Genomic DNA, 19,435 nt, shown 5'->3' on the forward strand with positions numbered 1-19,435 from the left:
TAGAGCGTCTGTGTGAGATTGACAGAATTGGCAACGGGAAGTAATGCTTGAATACTGGAATACACATTGAATTAAAAAAAAAAAGTCAAACAGGTGGGAAAGTGGCAAGATGCAGATGCTAGATAGTTTACAGCTAAATTCTCATTTTGTGCAGACATCAAAACTGCTGATTTACTGATTTGTGCAAATTATCATGACTTAAGACACAACTATGTGCCATTTGAATCCCTCAGCGTGTCAAATCTACAATCACAACCACTAAGTAAGCTCCCTTTTCTTTTCTTTAATCTGAAGACATTAGAATTGATTGTACCTCAAAGCCATTCCTCGTATGATTTCATTTAAACAGGGGAGCAGATGACTCCTTGACTCAATAATTAGCAGACGTAGCTGTGCAGATGAATGCTGAGTCAGTTGGTTGTAGCGGCCAAGAGTTAAGTGGGTAAATGTGAAAAACAAACCACACAGAGAGTGCGAGCCAGAGTTCACCTTTTTCTTTTCTCCGTCTTTCTTTTGTCACACTGAGCGAGCCTCATCGCGCTGAACTCATGTGAATTTAAGGAGTCATTACGAAGTCTCTGGAAAGCAGATGCACTCTGTGTAGACACAACACGGCACACAGGCTCGGTGAATAAATCCCTCCCCGGGGTTCATGGGGTGGAGAGAAGAGTCAGAGAGTTCATGGTGACAAGATATAAACAGTCCTATGAATTCTGCAGAAACGTTACAATTGTAATGACTGGCACACTATAGGCATAAGCTGAGGTGTGATTTTTGCTACGCCAGCTGAGTTTGTACAGTCATTTACGACGCTAATAGGATGAATGCTAATGTCTTTGGTGAACCACTTTTACATCTAGCGTCCCCATTTTTGACTTTTATTAAGATATTTTGAAAATTATTGGAGGGATTGCCGTAGAAAAAAAACCGTTGTACTTTCCTTTAGTATTAATTGTAAGAGCTTTGGTGATCCCTTAGCTTTTCATCTGTTGCTAGAACATCCCTATCACAGAGGTCAAATTTTCTGTTTCGCTACTTACTTCACTTGAGACCAAATTCTGGCTAAACTAATGAGTTTCCCTCTAGCCCCTGCTGTACTTTTGTTTAGTACTAATAAGCAAATGTTACCATGCTTGAATGATAAAGATGTTTTACACAAGTGGCAACCTCCAGTGTTGAAAAATGAAGCCGATGCAGAAGCGCAAACAAACTGCAGTTCTTCCGATACCATTTAGCCAAAAATATGTTCCACTACGGAGAGAGCAGCATCGTTCTCTACTCTTTAGTGAAGGAAAAATGTTTCTCATCAATTTTCTCTTTCTTATTCATCTTGAGACACACTTGAGACCAGCAGCAGCTCATCTTGATTGCATTAAGCGCATTTCAAATTGAGATTTCAGCCTCCTATAAGTGAAATCCTGCAGAAATGCATACATAAATAAATGGGTGGATAAGTAAAACCAAAGAAAATAATTGTAAAAAACACAAACAAAGAGGTTTTAAGCCCATTAGCTTCTTATATCTTTGTGAAAATAGCATTAGGTGTCAAGGTTATCACAAACATTCAGTTTTTTTTTATCATATCCTGTAGTTTAAAAAAAAAAAACAGACAAAATCAGTAACAGTTGTCAGTTGGCATAAAGAACAAACAGGTTTTTCAATAACTTAAGATGTTTTGGCTGATTATGAATTATTGGACACAGAGAGCAACACCAGTGTATCTACATGTTGTTACTATAGGCAATATAAATGACATGAAAACAATATCTACATGAGAAAGGTTTGGCTTTTTGATCACATTTCCTTGTGACTGATTGACTTATTTTAGTCCCTTTTGTGTTTCTGTACATGTAAAAAAAAAAAAAACACACATTTTGTAGATTGAAATAACAAACAGTGGAGCAGTTCGGACAAATATGTTGTAGGTAAATGTTTCATCCCCTCGACACATTGATTGTTCCTGTGAAAAGACGGAGGGACAAACAGAACCAGAGAGATTCCTCTTGCTGAACACTGAGATGCAGGACTGAAATGTTGGTGTGTCATGAGCCTGTACAGTATTCTCTAGCTCTTAGGGAGTACAAAACAAACACACATACACGTGTTTTTCTTGACACAAAGGTTACTGTATGATCCTGGGAGGTCACACAAGTTTTGTTCCTCTTTCAAAATGTACTCTGTGTTTCCTGTTTGAACCACATCATGATTGAGTGTTATGCATCTCAATCCCACTGTTTGAAGTACTTGTAAAAAGAAAAACCAAAAAAAAATCCACAAGAAGGGCAGAGATGAATAAATAGGAAACATAGAAGGTAAGGTAACTGGTGTATCACTTGGTTTTTTAGATAGCACCTTTTTCTTCACATATCTCATAAGGTGTCAAATCTGTTTGTTCTCTAATCGTGTGAGTGATTCCAGTGTTCGCAATGACTTAAATATAATTAAATATGTTTTTTAAAAAAACACTACCGCTGGTTTAGGGAGCTAGTAAATGATATCAGACCTCAGTGCAGAAAATCTACAGCACTTTATCTCCCTAACACTGAGCCCTCTGTGTGTTAGTTCACTTGAAATTCAGTCGATGCAGCCAGTTGATGATTGTCTCAAAGATTATCCAAACACAATATGAGATTCTTCAATGACACGAGAGTTATGTCCATTTTTGCGTCCATTCTTCCGTCGAAAGCACTTTGAAGTCCGGTCAGAAAGTCTTTCGGCGACAGACTTGTTCATAAAACCTCGTTAAGAATAGTTTCTGTCCGTGTTCAAGTGCAGTTTCTCTCTGTTGATTTGAAAACCAGGTTTCAAGAAGAGTTAATAAATTGCACTTCAGTTCCACAGTTCTACAGCGATGCAGTTTCATTTGTCAGCTCTCGGGTTCCACTTTTGTCTACGTCGTTGTAGAGGCAGGTTTTCTCTTTACAAGGTCCGCCTTTTATTTATATTCCATTTTCCGCTTACCCTCGTCTTACTCCACCGAGGTGTGGTTACAGGTTCACCAGACAGTCATTAGTAGTGTTACGGAGGAGATCTCTCACAGGACGGGCAGGTTACCAACAAGTGAATACATACTGATAGGAAGGGAGTCACTCTGCTACACATCTGGATCAACAAGTTCACTTTGTGGCCCTGAAGGGAAAACACAGGAAGACAGACCTTCATTTTTATTCATACTGGCAAAGTCAATTAAACAGGAGGTTGCAAGTTTCTAGATTGCTTTACGGTTTGGTGGATACATCATGTCAAATATGGCCACTGCCATCATTTGGCTTCAAAAAAGCTCTTCAGTAACCAATGGGAAATGTCACTGAGACTACATCCATGTTTCATATAATCTAACTAAAATGATTTCAAAATGGAAACTTTAAGGTAACGGAGAACCACCAATCCAAGTCTTTCTGGTTTCAAGGTGGGTTGCCTCCTCCTACTAACAACTAGGAATCATTCGCCATGTCAGATCAAATCATGCAGCAAGACAGCAGAGTTTTTTTATAAATCCTTGAGAATCTCAGCATGATCAGAGAAAAACATCCATGTGAAGGGTATCAATCACATTTACTGGTGAACATACAGTATTTCTGCCATCAAACTGTTCCAATAAACTCATTGTCATCCTAATTTTCAAAGTCGATTTTCTGTATAAATGTTAACTTACCGTATTTACATCAACATTGCTCTCATGGCTGCTTTGCTGATCCGTTTGCGATTCTTCCTCATCCTTTTCTTTGGACGGGCTGGTGGTATGGGGCCGGCAGGCGCTGAAGGCTGCCGCGTGGTCGTAGTAGATGTTGTTTCTGTCAGAATAGGATTTAAAAATTAGAGAAAATCCCTCGCCTTTTCTCTGGTGTTATTGTGAAAATACTGCTGAGATCAAAAAGTATAAAAGTTAACAGAAAAGAGAAATAACAACAACAGACCCTAGGTAATAAAAATTACCCTTACCTGGTTTCTGTGTTGTTACTGTATGCGGATGATGGTGATGTTTACCATGCAGGTGATGATGAATGTTTGACTCCTTTTCTTTCTGCCTTTCCTCCTCCTCTCGTTTCATTTGCTGCTGTCTCAGTATTTCCTTCTCTCTGTCCAGCCTCTTATGAAGAAGTAGAAGCTCTTTTCTCTCCTGCTCCAGTTTTTCCTCCTCAATCAGTAATGTCCTTGTCTCATCAGGAGTCTCATTGCCTCTCTTACCAAGTTCTCGAGGCTCTGGATTTGGCTCTTTGGTCGGTCGGAATTGGGTCCCGATTCTCCCAAGGCCAGGTTCCTCAGTTGGTCTGAATTTGGACTGAAGACTTTGGGTGACAGCGTTGGGGAGACCACTTGTGTGGCCCTTTGACATTAATGGACTCTGGCTTTGTGTATCCCTTCTCCCCTCAGTATCCTTACCTTCAGTATTGTTGAGCAACAACCTGCCTATGTCATCAACCAACTTGTTCTTTATTTCAGCCCCGACGTTATCCACTGAGGAAACAGTCGTGGTGCCGTTTGAGATATGGCCAATCCTCCTCTCCGTATTCTCCAGATTGTCTTTAGTCCCAACGAGTCTGGTTGAGTTTTTGGCCCAGTGTGGAGCCAGAAGAACAGCCTCTCCAGAGCGATGTGTTTCCTCTTCAGCCAGACTGTACCCATGTCTGGGATGACTGAAGGAGTCTCCTCTGGGGCTCCAGTTCTGCTCCAGGAGATCCTCAAGGTGGGCCCTCTGGTTCTGCTTCAGCTCATCCCATTGATGGAGCTCATCCTTGGAGTGCACCTTGACCTTTGACAGAAAGGTTCAACACATTTCAATTCAGCTTATTCCCATTGATCTCAATCAAAATGTTAAACCTACACATTCAAGTTATTAGAAGAAGAGTTACATGATCAGATAAATAATACAGCTCCAGTGATCCAGGCATATGTATAAGAGTTCTTCTGATAATGATATCAGTGTCAGAAACTCATCATTCAGAAAATCCTTTAGTATGTTTGATAGATGCAACAAGTAAACTACCTATTAAGAGCAGTGCAGAAGAACTGACTTCCTGTTTTTTATTACATTCTAAAAGCAAACAACAGCATATGGAATATAATGTTAGAGCTAAATATTCAAGTAGTGTCACAGTAAAAACTAAGTGTTACAAATACAGCAGGTCAGGGGGCTGCAAGCTGAGCTGTCGCTGATGTTTGCCTAGCTTGTTTGTAGTCACTCTGCTTTTTTCCAATTGAGCATTTGGGTTTAAACACAAATACAAAACATTCACAATGAAACACGTGCCGGTTTACAAGAAAAACTTTTCCACTAATTAAGAACTATTGTCTATACACATTGTCTACCACCTCAGAACATACAGTATACACACATAAAACTGCTTAGTGAGGGTTAAATATTCAACCAATGACATGCAGAGCTGAGTTCATACTGTACCTGTGCATGTCCTTGACTGAGTGTCTGGTTTCGGTGCTGGTGGTTGTGCTGTCTGCGAGATGATTTTCTCTTTGGCACAGGGGGACGTGGAGCAGGCTGGCATTGGCACTCCACATGATCGACCACTGACACTACTGCTTTGGCATAGGTGGGTCTTTTGTTGATGTACTCCACCTTCATGACCTGGAGAGAGTTTAGAAAACGCATAACTCTGAGGGAAGCACAAATGTAGCACAGACTTTCCAGGATCCTGGAAATGCATTTGTACATACATTTGTTTATTGTGTGGTAGATTACCTGCAAGTATCGGGTGTGCGTGAATACAGGGACACATTGCAGGGTCTTGGTGTTGCAGCAGCCGGAGCAGCGCTGCACCTCGACGCACGGCGGCCATAACAGGAAGTTAGCGTTGCTGCGGTCCAACATCGCCCGTGTGACCTCGACCACCTCAGTGCGCACTTTGCAGAGAGCCTGCTGAGCCGGCTGAGCGTCTGAGGGAGGAGACATGACTCAGTGTGAGCACAGAGGGATTTTGACACAGTGGACCTCTAAGCAGTTAAGGTAGTTATGTTTGTTTCTGAAGTCTATGTCAATATATTTAGTTTTGCAACTTTTACATTAGACACAATTTTTACTCTGTAACTGTTGTCTCTCTGTAGTCTATTCATGTCTTTTTGCAAGAACTTTTCTTGTCGTTTCGTGTATTTGAAGTTATTAAACTTTTTTTCAACTTACTACATCACACACATTTTTACATCTCTAATTGTTTGGTGTATCTTTGTAGTCACTTTATGTCCTTTTGCAACAACTTTTTGTTACATCTCTGGACTGTTTGTGTCTCCTTGTAGTTGTTGTATGTATTATTTCAACTTATTTTTGCATCTCTTGTACTTCTGTGTCTCTCTGTGGTCACTATGTCTTTTGTCACTTAAATTCAAATCTGTAGTCATTCTGATTTTCTTTGTAGTTGTTTGGTATGTGGTTTAGTTTTAATTGACTCTATCTGTGGTCATTTTGCAGTTCATGTTGTTGTTCTCAACATCTCAAGTCATTATGCTTCTTTCTGACATTCTGCAGGTCAGGCCCAGGGGACCCTCCTGACCCCTCGGCCCCTGGGCCTGCACCCAGTCGGCCTGTTCAGTAATCAATCTTGTTATGTGAGTATGAGTGGATGTACATGTGTTAGTATGAGGATAGGTAATAAGGAAGATCTTTTACAATATTTTACATTTTGACAACTAATCTGTGAGTTAAGAATACACGTTTTTTATCCAATAAAAAAGGACCTAAGTCAAAATGCAAATGGGAGTCTTAACCCTCAGATGTTGCTTGGAGATGTATTTATAGCAAAGCTGAGACGCCTTGTTGCATGTAATGCCATTAAGTTTACTAATTTATCCACAAAGACTCATCTAGCTAGTTTGCATCATGAGTATTAATGACAGATTCAACATTTTAATGCAACTATCCTGCACGAGTATGACAGCAGGAGTAGATATCCTTTGACTTCTTCCGATCAAACTTTGTTCATTTTTATATCGTCTGAAATCCCAAATATTCAGGTAGGCTGCTCCGCCTGAACAGTACAATGACACATACATGATACTGGGCAGAGTTCACACGAGGATTAATGTGGGATCATCTCCTCATGCAAGATGGAATCCAGCAAAGTCTGCCACACTGTTGCAGAGTGATGTCTAGTAAATCAGACATCTGCTTTATCATGAGAGCGAGAAAAGAAAGGTTAACGGGAAGGATTTTAGCGTGTCACTAAAGCCATACTTGTCACATCAATCAACTCCCAGGGAAACTCAGCCACAGACCTTCACTAATGAAGGATAGAGAGGATAGAATCAGGAATCCTCCATACAATCACAACAACGCTCTGTTAACCTAGTTAGGAGTTGAAGTACTTTTTCCCCCTTGTGCATTGTGAAGGTCATGCTTTTCAAGTTGAAAAAAAGCAACATTGGCGTAACAGTAGTTGTGTGTTTGAAGTTCCTTGATACACAATCGCAAACGAAACTTCCAAGACACTCTGGAGGTATAAAAAGAGGAAGGAAGGGGGGTCGCTTACCAAGGCTCCTTGGAAGTCTATGACCTCCATTGGTTGCAGAAATCTCGTCCTCCTCGTCTGAGACAAAACAAGAAACACATTAAGCGTCTAACCCGTGTGAACGTGATTGTGTATTCTTTGTGTATAGAGAGAAGTATGTAGCATGTTCACTGATTCCAGACACTACAGAATTCACGGCCAAAGCTAACTTGTAATGCCTGCTTCAAGAAGGGCCTTAAAGATACCAACAAACAAATACACAATAAACAACACAAAACAAACAGAACGAACAGAAAGCACAAGATCATGCATGAATGAGCGCACCATGAAAAAGGTTTTTATATCTTGATTTTTGATTTGGTTATTTTGTCCAGCATAACTTACATGCCTTACAAAATTCAGGCTTTACAAGACACCTCTTTTTTATGTGAAAAACCAAAGTAGATGTACTGATTACTGAAACATGATCTATGACAATAAGCCATGACATTTCTCTCAAGCTGTAGAGACACAATTGGCCAACTTTACATTTTAACAAGCCTTAAAATGAAACAAGTCAGACTCAAATTTGAGTTCTTTAGGTAAAATATTCCACATAATGATCCCCTGAATTAAAAGAAGCTAAGGCCTTCCAGCGTCCGCTGTAAGTGGGTGTGTACATGTGAGAATGCACAATAGATTGGAACAGAGGGTAGAGGGCAGTGAATGTCACATGAAAGAGAAATCTTTTGGTAAAAGTTTGTGCTTTGATAAATCTGATCATTTGTGTGTTTTGGTTTGCATGCTTCCACCGGCTGGTTTGTCTTTCTGTTTGTCTGAGTGTGTTTTATTACTGGTGATGTTTACAAGTCACAGTTAGGGTAGAAACTGGACTGGGGTTAAGTTCTTGAAGACGTTTGTCTCCAATCTGAAAGGTTTCTTCTTTTCTAAAATGACTGAAAGCTTTCAAAAACTTTAAACATGTCCTGCTTAGGTAGATCAATTCAGAATTCTTTTGTGTTTTATTTTGTTTTACTTGATATAAAAGCTTTGATCCTATAGTTTGAAAGGAGGTCAGATGTGCGAAAGCTTTATTAATCCATACAGCAAATCCTTTAACCTGAAGTAATAAAACACAAAAATCGTATTCTAACCGAGTTAAAATGTAAGCTCCAGATTGAGGAAATTCAGGATGCTGATACTGTGTTAGTATCCATAATAACGCCCCCGTTACTGAGTCTGGGTTCATCATAAGTAAAAGCAGAATGTGTTGGTCTTTACCTACGGAGTCAGAGAGCAGCAGCAGCTGGAGGTCCTCTATGGAGGAGATGGGACTGTTTCTAACCAGCTCCACCAGGGCTGCAGGCAGAGGCTCCCCCTGAAACACACACACACACATATGAATATTAAAATAACATGCATTACAGCCACATCTTAGTACATGATTATAGGTATATGGGAAAAGTCACATCGCCCTTTGGACAATTCTCCAGCAGCGCACAGGTCTGTGAGAGCAGTTCCCACCATGTGTTCATCCTGCTTTTGAAATTAAAGGTTTCCAAACAATTCCACTGAGGAAATGGAATATGACTGCAGAAAGTCTGCAACAACCATTTCACACGTGTTTTAGTGTGTAAAGGCTGGGAACTTGGACCTGTTTTCGCTCTTAAATGGACAGGACTTCAAATAATAAGACTTGTGTAACAAAAAAATCAACTAAGCTTTGACCACATCCATACCAAACCCAAGCAGCATCTCTACTTTGTGATTCTATGGACTGAGTGTGGGTTTAACCCCCACTTGTCATTAATGGCTAAGACAGCCAGAGAGAGGGGAGAAAGAGAGGGGGAAGGAGGTGGGCGGGTGGCTGGTTGGGGGGGGGGGGGAGTATTAACCAAAGCAGACACACAATGGTCACTAAGAGCTGGGTGAATGACTATTGGCGTTGTGTCTTCTCATCTGCTAACATTTAGGGGTCAGAGGAGTCAGGAAGGAGTCAGGAAGTGGGGGAAGGAGTGATATAAGGAGGAGGAGAGGAGGGAGGTATCTGGAAGAAAAAAAAAAGGATAATGGATGAATAAAAGACGAGTTTAAAATGGACGAGGATCAGACGTGGGTCGAGACACTTCCTATAAGCTGCTCGACGCTTTAACCACTGATTTGTGAAGGAGTGTGCATCAGCTATATGTGACTACATCCTGATGTTGTCAAAGCATTGTCATTACACTCTGGCCTCCGTCCAATCGATACAATTAACACAGCCGAGTGAGAAAGTATCGTTTGTTTTATGTAAAATCATTTTTCCCCACTTATTGCAATGAATTCAGACTTTTGGAATGTGCTTCCTGCGGATGCTGTCCCCGCAATAAGGACAAAATTGTTGTAAATTGTGCAGCCCGATGATCAAAACGGTGGTACAGAATGGCTCAAGACCTCAACCCAGAGGTAAGCAGTACACATGATGAATGAGGAAAAACACTGATTGATTCTTCAAATGGTTTTTCTAATTAATGGCGACAAAATAAGACTTTTACAATGTGTTTATTGTGAATGCTCATACAGTGCCATCACGGTAAATGTGCTAAATATTGTTCAGCCCTCAAGTTGACGTTTTCATTGTAACCTTCGTATGGACTACAGAGGAGAATAAGCTTTAAGGTCACTCTGGTTCAATAAATCAAAAGGTAACATTTCTGTTTTTGTAAATAGTTCCCTTATAAATGTCCAGTGTCTTGTTTAAATGTCAATGAGCGTTTGGGAACATACAACTTTGCACCCCGTCCTTTTTGGTCCATGTGAGAATTCAATCAGGTTGTGGAGAGTTTAATGAATCCCTACGGGGAGGCTGGTTGCAGCCAAAGGAAGCAGCCATCCATGCATGAACGTGTATTCTCATCCTGCCTGTACGACACGCCATTGACTTTCCTCCATTGTTGTTCAGCTTTTCAGAGAGTCCAACTGTACAGCGGGGAAATGCCTGCTGTATTACACTAACATCTCTGTTTCAGAGCTGCCCACGCCCCCAGAGGAGTCATCACGATGATTTCTTCCCCTTCGCCAACTGGAGCAAATCTGCCCAGCTTGGCTAATTGTGACTGATGTTAATTATAGGATGTGTGCCTTTGTTCGCAGTGGTGCCTGCCGTCATGGCGATTTGTGTCTAAGCAGGAAACACTAAATAAACACTTGGAGTTGGATAAACAAAACAAATGTAAACAAATTCAATAGTTGCAGACGGAACGTGTAAATCCCCATGGATATTATATTTAACTCATGGCCAAAGATTGTAACACACTTAGGCCTGTTAGATACTGATTCTGTTAACATTTAAACATTGGCCGATACCAAAGTTTGTATAAAAAATATTCTTAATATGGTGGAAAACACTGATGGCTGACACTTCATAAGCTTTGACTAACGTTACACTCTCTGCTAGCATCACATTGTAATTGTTCTTGTCATACCATACATTTCCTGAAACCAGATATATTTTTGGCCCAACTGGTTAAGGAATCAGAGCTATGCATTATTACTCAATACCACATGTTGGGTAGTGCTGTTACTAATACTTTGCAGCATGCGTACAACTCCATTTACATTGAATCTATCGAGACGTTTTTGAGCTGCAGTGACATTCCCTCTTTTTAAGTCAGAGAATTCAAATCATCTCACGTTTGAAAAACCCCGATTTTGACATAATCCAGCATCCGAAGCATGCAACCCCATTCCCTGGAGGTCTGTTGGACATCTTGAGGAATGCCAGGTACAGGCAGAGGCTGCAGGGGGGGGGGGGGGGCAGGAGGAGGGGCAGGAACATCTAATCGGACATAATTAGAGGCTTGAGTTTGCTGCCGGCGCGGCGGCAGCACGTGTGAGGTTTCACATGTAGCCGTTAAAACTCTGCCTCCATGTGCACAACGCTGCAGATGTGAATGAATGGGACTTGAATTGACTCCTATGCCGTATTTTATCACTTATTTAGAAAAAAGGTTTTAGCTTAAAGGTAAACAAATTCATCTTTGGTGGTCCATAATTAAATGTATATGCTAATTATGTTGCACTTTTTTTTTTTGTTACCCGGCTTTTAAATGACGACTGAATCCCAAAGCTGGATCTTTATTATAGACTTTTTTTATATGGATCTTTTTACACAGACTCCATCATTTCACAAGCGCTACACTGTCACTTTAAAATTAGACTTGGGGGAATTCCTAGTTGTATACCTCAAAGCCTTTGTAAAACACTCAGCCCGTCAAACTTTGCATTTTCTTTAACATGTGCTGCCTACAGAAGCCATAAAATGAAAAGACAGGCTGATGACAGGAACTTAAAGTCATCCATCATAAGTGTGTTTAACTCTTTTGGTCTTTATGCGAGTAGATTATGCATACACTTAAATGTGATTGTACATGTGAATCAAAGAGGAATGAAACCACTTGTGACACCCGTTATTGAGAAGACGCTATAGGAGGTTATACGAGACTTTGACGTGACTAACGTTTGATGTATCTTTGACATCTGAGGATTTCAAACATGTGCATTAGTTTCTCAGTTCTGGAAGATAACAAAACAGCTCCATACGACCGAAAGGGAAACTACTACAGCAAACTAAAGGCTTGTGCTATACTTTTTGATTTGTTCAAATCTCCATTTCCTTTGACTGACATGCTAACATTATGTTTTTACCCCCATTTCATTCTTACTGACACCAGAGAATGCATTATGGAGCTGAATACCCGGAGTCAGAAAAACAGACAGAATCTATAGACTACTGTATATTTAAACAAAAGAGGCAACTTTTTTCTTTCAAAAATCAACATTGCATTACTGTCAATCCTCAACTGACTGAGAAAAGACCCTCGGTATGGTCACGTCTTGTTGTTTGACCTCAGCAGACGGTCACACGTTGCCCATCTATCCAACACGTATATTATAGCCTACTACTTCCTGTTTTTGTTCCGCAACAAATGAAAATTTAATTACGGCAGATTTGGATTTAAAACCATTTTTCCCTTTCCCCACACTTAATCAGATTGCCTACTTAGACTTGAATATTGGCCAATACAAAAAGACATGATTGTAAAAGTGTTTGGTGACAGTTAGCTAGCTTTGGCTGATGCTACGACCTCTTTTAGCAGTCCTCCTCTTCATCAACGCTATAAAACAGCGTTTTCCATTTACAGCCTGAATAGATATTATTACTCTAGGGTTCTGTTTTGGAGAATAAGAAACATGTACATTTTTCGGGGGGGGGGGGGGGCAAATATGCAAACATAGGCTACGGTATTGGCTCAGTCCATTGACAGGAGTACTCTACGATGCCCAAATCTGAATATTAGACAGTAGGCCTAGAGGACCCATTTCTGAAACTGGTAGGCCAATCCTTTACATTTTTTCACAGAATATCGGATACTGGTATTTGATCAACTCTATCTGTAATCATCAATTACAATTCAACATTCCAGACACAAACTTGAAAAGCCAAAATTCACAGTTAAAAATCTAACGAGGTAATAAAATATTGTACATTTAAGCCTTTAAGAAAGAAGAACAGATTGTTGATAGCGTCACTGCAACGTTGAACTCTAAACCATGAGGTTAAAGTTTAATTATGGTGAGCACTGACATTAATTACAGCCGTGCTCAACATCTGGAACAGCATCCATAAACATCACTTCACCACGTGGAGCAGCCAGCTGTGAAAGAGCCTATCATGGCAGCCTGTGCTTCCTGCCTCCTCATCTTTAGACACAGAGGACGACCTCTGCATTGTGTATGCCCCTGGGCATCCATTCATAAAGCCAGCTAATGAGAGGAATAACAGTTATTTATTGCGAGGATACCAACAATTTCCGAAGCAGTAAAAGGGAATCAGATGATTTAGTTAAGATGGCCTACTGAAGCAGGTGCACTCACTCCAAATGTATAAAACTCACCTGGATTAGATAATCATATTGGCTAGTGTTGGGTTTGGAAAGGATAGCACGCATGCTCTTGATAATAATTTATATGATAGAAGATACCAGAAGTATAAAAATAATATCTAAAAAATAAAAAGGTTTTGACATAAGTCAGTGTTTTTGTAAAGTGTTCAGGAAGGTGTTACATTTTTCTACCTTATTTTAAGAGTTTAATATTTGACTCGAGGTGAAACATCTCTTAAGGTCCCCTAACAGTTATAAAAAGGTTCCTGTCATTGACGTAAACTCACCTCGGCGACGCCAAACCGCAGACACGCCACCAGCAGCGCGAGCAGCAGCCGGACCCACGAGCTCATCTTGCTGCCCAGCCTCGAGCCTCGGACCGGGCATTTATGGAAGCGCGAGAGGTGCCTCACTCCTCAGCACTGCGCGCGTGGGGACAGCGGCTCGCCCTTTAAAACTGCGCGCGCGTGGACGGCTCGTCTCCCTCCCTCGCGGTCGTCTCTCTCCAGCAGAAGAGATATCCGAAAAAAAAACAAAGTAGAAGAAAAGAAGAGGGGGAAGACCAGCGGCCACAAAGTTTCATGTGTTGAAATGAAATCTCCAGTAAAATGATCAAAATCCAAAGTTTTTAATTCACGTTTCTTCAACCTCCTCGAGCAAGAATTCTCTCTATTCTCTCCTGTAATGTGCAAGAATATTGCAATAATTACAATCGAAAGAAGAATTCATGACATTTCCAAACATCAGGGGTCCATACGTGACAAGATGAAACTCTCCAGGACGCTTACAAAGTAGGAAAACTTTGAATCATGCCGATTTTGTCCTCTTTCTTTTGCGATAATCAATTGAAAATCCACTTGAGTTCTCTTTTTTTCCAGTTATGATTGGTCTCTTTCAACGTGGTGTCTCCAGAAGTCTGAAATATATGGTCAGCTCTGTAGTTTGGCTTCCTCTTCTTCCAAGGAGTCTTATCAATAAGCAGAGCTCTGTGGCTCGGTGCGCCTCAGCCCTGGACCTGCCTGATTACGCAGTGCCGATGATGATGATGATGTTGGTGGTGGTGGTAGTGGTGGTGGTGAGGGTGAGAGCAGATTTCCAAGAGTACTCTCCTGTTGGTCTGTTCCACAGTATCTCTCTCCCGCCCCCTGCCTGAAGAATGGGTGATAATCTGCACACAAAGGGTCCACAAACGCCTCACACCAGCTCTGAGCAATATTTCCTCTGTTGTGAATCATTTATGCAGATATTTCTGAAGGCTGGGCCAACATGTGGGTTTGTCTGTAGATCTGAATGGTGTTTTCTGACCACATGATCTGAAAGTATGATCAGTTCTGATCATATAAATGTCAATGTAAAAGAGCAGTGGTCATTCATTAGCCTGCATATCAGAGTGAGTTATTATAACTTTATTTAGTTCAAGATTTCATACCAAATCATTTTCTGCAGGTAACTAAATGTGACTTTATTTTGTCGATTAATCTTAGAATATTGTGAAAATTAAATCAAATTAAATGCAATAGTCAAATGCTACTCAAACTGTGCAATTTAAAACACAATTTATAGAGATATAGGTCAAGTATAACTTACCTTTACAACTTTTAAATACGTTTATGGACTCGTAGTGGCGTTAGACTTTGAACACAGCTTTTTAACAATGAAACACTGTCCTATTGAAATAAAGAATCAACATGTTTTGCACACATTATAATTTTCTGGACTCCAAATACTTTTGGAGACTTGACTTTTAACATCTAAAGTACTTTTTTTATTGACTTTTACCCCAGGATGTCATTAAATGCAGCATTAAAGGTCACATATTATCCTCCTTTTCAACCAGTTTAATAAAGTTCTGTGAAGTGTCTTGCTCAAAATCCACTCTGATCCTTTATTTTATCATGTCTGTAAACCCCTCTATTTCAGCCCTGCTCAGTACAGGCTGTTTCTGTGTCTGTACCTTTAATGCAAATGAGCTGTGTTTGACCACGCCCCCTCTCTGGAAGGGCTTGGGTGGCTCCGGCTTTCTCACTCCATGCCCAGTTGTTTACGGTGAGAAGGCAGACTCAGAGGGCAGAACAAACACCTAGCTGTGGGAGTGTCACAACTGGGGGAGAGGTTACTGCTCTTTGTGATGTCATAAAGGGAAAATCTCCAAACGGCCTGTTTGAGCACACATTTTCTGAAAAGTGGAGCAGGCAAAAGATGGAGAGGGTGAACTTTTCTCATTTCAGGGGGGTTAGTAGACAGACTATGGACACACATTAGTGTGGCCAAGTGTAGTTTGTATAATATGTGACCATTAGGTTTAAATACAGCACTTTCCCATTGTAATAAAGAATACGATACACAAAACCCCCTCTGTCATTTTTATGAATACACAATCTTTCATAGCTTTATCCAAAGAATACTATGATATTTGATAATATTACACACATGGTCATTTCCGCATTCCAACTGTTACTTTAAGTTATTCTTGTACATTAATGGACTTTTAGTTAAAAAGGTCTTTGAATGCAGCTTTTTGACTTGTAATGGAGTTCTTCCCATTTAAATGAATGATTATCAATAAATTATAGGCTACCTCACCTCCTCTATCACTTATAGATAACATTTAGGCATTTCCTTTGGTCAGACTTTAATTTATGATATTAATTAACAAAAAAAAAGTGAACATCATTTTTTTTAACCCTATCTAGTGTTATTCGAAACACATTTCTTGGTACATTTATGGACATTTACTTAAGTAAGCTTTAAATACAGCACTTTTTATTTTCACTGTTTATGGATACACAACATTTTATACATCTGTTTTAGAGATAATAAGATGAAGCCAACCCCTTTACAGACACATTCTGGTTGAAATGTATGAATAACAACTACCCTGTCATTAATATTGATGGCTTTAAATTAACATCTTGTGAGAATTAGTGGCCTTTTTTTATTATCATGAACAGTGAAAATGTATTGATCTGAGTTTAACGCATGGCCATATTGTCCTGTTTAAATGTATCTGAGTTTATAAACGCACATACACTGTTTTGCTTCAAAAATAATTATGTTAAATACAAGATCACTTAAGCTAGGTCAACGTACTATATATGAATTACCCACGATCGTAAAGTCAGAGCATTGCGTAACAGACCTTTATTCATGGTACTATTGCTGGAGAGGTCACAGGGATAGTTGCCATGCCAACTGACTCCTCTTGTTACCTCAGCATCACTGCTAGCCAGGCTATCGGGACTCAAAAGGTGTTTCTAAATATCACCCAAGTTATTCTCAGAGTGCTGACCTTTGATGGTCGCTCATGTTTAGAGAACATTTGTGAACAATGCCTGGCGGTGACTTCTGCGTGTTCAAACTCAGACGACCCAGGACCAAATATAGTCTGCAAGCCAGACAGACAATCAGACTTATAATAATAAAATGTGACATATGGAAAAAGCAAAGAGTTTTTATCACGGGAAAATAAAAAACGTTGTAAAGTTGAAGCACATAAAACAACAAAACTGCTCAATATATTCATACCTTTTTTTTCTGACTAAAAGCATTAGAGACATATCCTGACTCAAACTGTTCCATACTGTAGCTACATGAATATTTTCCCCAGAGTCAGTTAAGTCTTTTCTTCCAGTTCAATCATGGCCCAGTGAATAATAGGATGCCATTGTTTTTCTAACAAGAGTCAATGGAGGAAACAGCATGAGCTATGGAGCTATATTTACACACTGTTTCATTTTCGCACGTTTGTCCAAGGCCCCTGGTAAAGTGAACTAACAATTGGGACTGTGGACACCAATGCAGACCCACGCTAAGGATCAAATCATATGACCATGAACAAATAAAAAAACTCTTACTGTACTAATCTTACTGTATTAGTAGAGATAAAAGCTAACTGTTCTTTTTATTCTAAAGTGACCTGACCTTGATTATAAATCATCAAAAGCCTTCAAAATATAAAATATTGTCAGGAAACACTTTACAAATATTCTTGTTATGCAGATGATATTCAATTATACTGATCAATTAAGGCAGATAAAGAAGAAGAATCTTTGTAAATAATTTAATAATGAGTACGGTCTGGGCTGCTCTTTTTGGGAAGTGTCTTGAGATAGCATATGTACACTATAATGATTGATTGATTGATTGATTGATTGATTGATTGATTGATTGATTGATTGATTGATTGATTGATTGATTGATTGATTGATTGATTGATTGATTGATTGGGCCAAACTGTGACAGACACACATCATCTCCTAAATTCCACTAAGAATTCTGGAAGGTCAGTTTGATCAGGACATGTCCTTCAACTCCCACATATGAAATTATATTTCTCCTATATTAGCTTCTCTATTTGGTCAAATCTGCTTTACATTAAGTGTCAGGACTTTTGCTTCCTAAATAAAGTTATGGCAATGAATTGTGTGTCATTGGCAGGGGTGTTATGCAGGAAACCGTCCTGAGTGGTTAGTGTGTTTGAGGAGAAAGAAGAGAGATGAAGGAGAAGGAAAAGGAGGATGAAGAGAAGAGAACAGCTTATGACTAGAGGTAGGGATTTTCCCACTGGGACCTGCTTCAGTTCGCACTGTGGATTTTCTTGTTGACGCACACACTCACACCTGCAGCTGTAACATCTCACCACAACCCAACCATCGACAGCCATCCATCATTTCTACAGAGGAAACAACAAAAAAACACGCACACAAAAAAAAGTACTGGACATGCACCAGTAACTAGTTTTTGAGTGTTTGTCTATGTGGACAAAAACAGATGAGTCATAGCATGTAAGTAAAATTCTGCCAATGTAGAAATAACTGCACACAGTCTTGCACATGTGGAAGAACTGTTGTGTGAAGGAAATCACACCCCCTCAAATACTGGCACACCCACAAACACACACACACACACTGTCCTAAGCTCATAACCAAATTTCACCACGAACAGAGTACAGAGGGCCCTCTTTGTGGAACAATCGAGTGAGAAATGACAGCACTCGCTCAAATATTTAAGAGCTTTTCAGAGGATCCGGAGAAGGTCAGAGCACCCTGAACTAATCTCCTATCGAACAATGATGCCATTTGATTTCCTGCGTTTTCTGTCTCTGGCTGAAAAGCTTCGCTGGTTAATTTGACGCAGTAATTGCAAAGTTGTGTCCTCATCTCCCGGTCGGCTGCCTGAGATAAAAAGCATCCATCTACTGTATTTGTGCAGTTCCTTGGGTTTGTGTACATGGATGCTGATGTGCACTTATGTTGCTGCTGCCACACGATTCAGAGTTTAGAGAGGGGGACCATTGACCCTCGATTAGTCGTGGGGATAGACTCTCTGCAGCGCGTGTCTGGGAGATAATAGAGGATCATGTAGACCAAATGGACTAATGGGAAGTCATTAGTTGGCCCCTCGAGCCTCAAGTATGACCGCTGGCCCTGGATCTCAGGTTTCCAAACCGCAGGAGGAGGAATGTGGCCAAAACAGATCAAACAATGAAACAGGGATGGATCCAGGACCAGAAACCAGAAGCTTACATATTTATTACTGCAAACAATCGTAAAATACTCTATACGTACTCCATCTATACAGATAGATCAAGCACATACAGAATCATAATACAGCTTGGGCGTATATGGTGATTTGTAGAGCCATTCTTTTAATATTTATGCATATTGTATGTGTGCATTTTGCTATATCATAAAGACTATTTGGATCAAAATCATATTTTTGGGGATTTATTATTAATCTGATAAAGATCGCAAAAGACTCCTGTGGCAAAGTTCACGTATGTCAAACAAGAGACCACAACAATGATCTTTAACTGTTTCTGTCTATTATTGTGAGTTCATTTCTTTTCTCTTATACATCCAGATTTTGGCAGGAAGGAGCAGAGTTTTGGCTGCGTTCATTATGACAGAGTTAAAGCAGCTCAAACTCTTCATGTCTCAGCAAGGATCTGTCAACGGCAGCTAACGAACGAGTCTGAATGAGAGAGAGAGATTGACAGCAAAGAATTGTTGGAATGCACTCTACTGAAACAAGGCCGGGGAGAGAGGAGGGAAAAGTCTAGGAAAGGAAAGACAG

General features: G+C 40.1%; 1 protein-coding gene across 2 annotated transcripts; it reads right to left on the reverse strand.

Moving 5' to 3' along the window:
* Positions 1-1,493: 1,493 nt before the first annotated feature.
* On the reverse strand, positions 1,494-14,574 carry pdgfbb (platelet-derived growth factor beta polypeptide b). 2 transcript variants are annotated; one of them, XM_061026989.1, is made up of 8 exons: positions 13,648-14,574; positions 8,718-8,814; positions 7,479-7,535; positions 5,699-5,892; positions 5,402-5,584; positions 3,943-4,753; positions 3,656-3,794; positions 1,494-3,129 (listed from the first exon to the last, which is right to left on the reverse strand). In XM_061026989.1, the coding sequence occupies exons 1-7, from the start codon at positions 13,711-13,713 to the stop codon at positions 3,661-3,663; spliced, it is 1,542 nt and encodes a 513-aa protein (XP_060882972.1). In that variant the 5' UTR covers positions 13,714-14,574; the 3' UTR covers positions 1,494-3,129; positions 3,656-3,660. The 2 variants fall into 2 exon arrangements, with proteins under 2 accessions (XP_060882972.1, XP_060882973.1); XM_061026990.1 differs by lacking the exon at positions 13,648-14,574 and having other exon boundaries at positions 8,722-8,813.
* Positions 14,575-19,435: the final 4,861 nt, after the last annotated feature.

Source organism: Labrus mixtus, chromosome 20, assembly GCF_963584025.1.
Source record: "Labrus mixtus chromosome 20, fLabMix1.1, whole genome shotgun sequence".
NCBI lineage: Eukaryota > Metazoa > Chordata > Actinopteri > Labriformes > Labridae > Labrus > Labrus mixtus.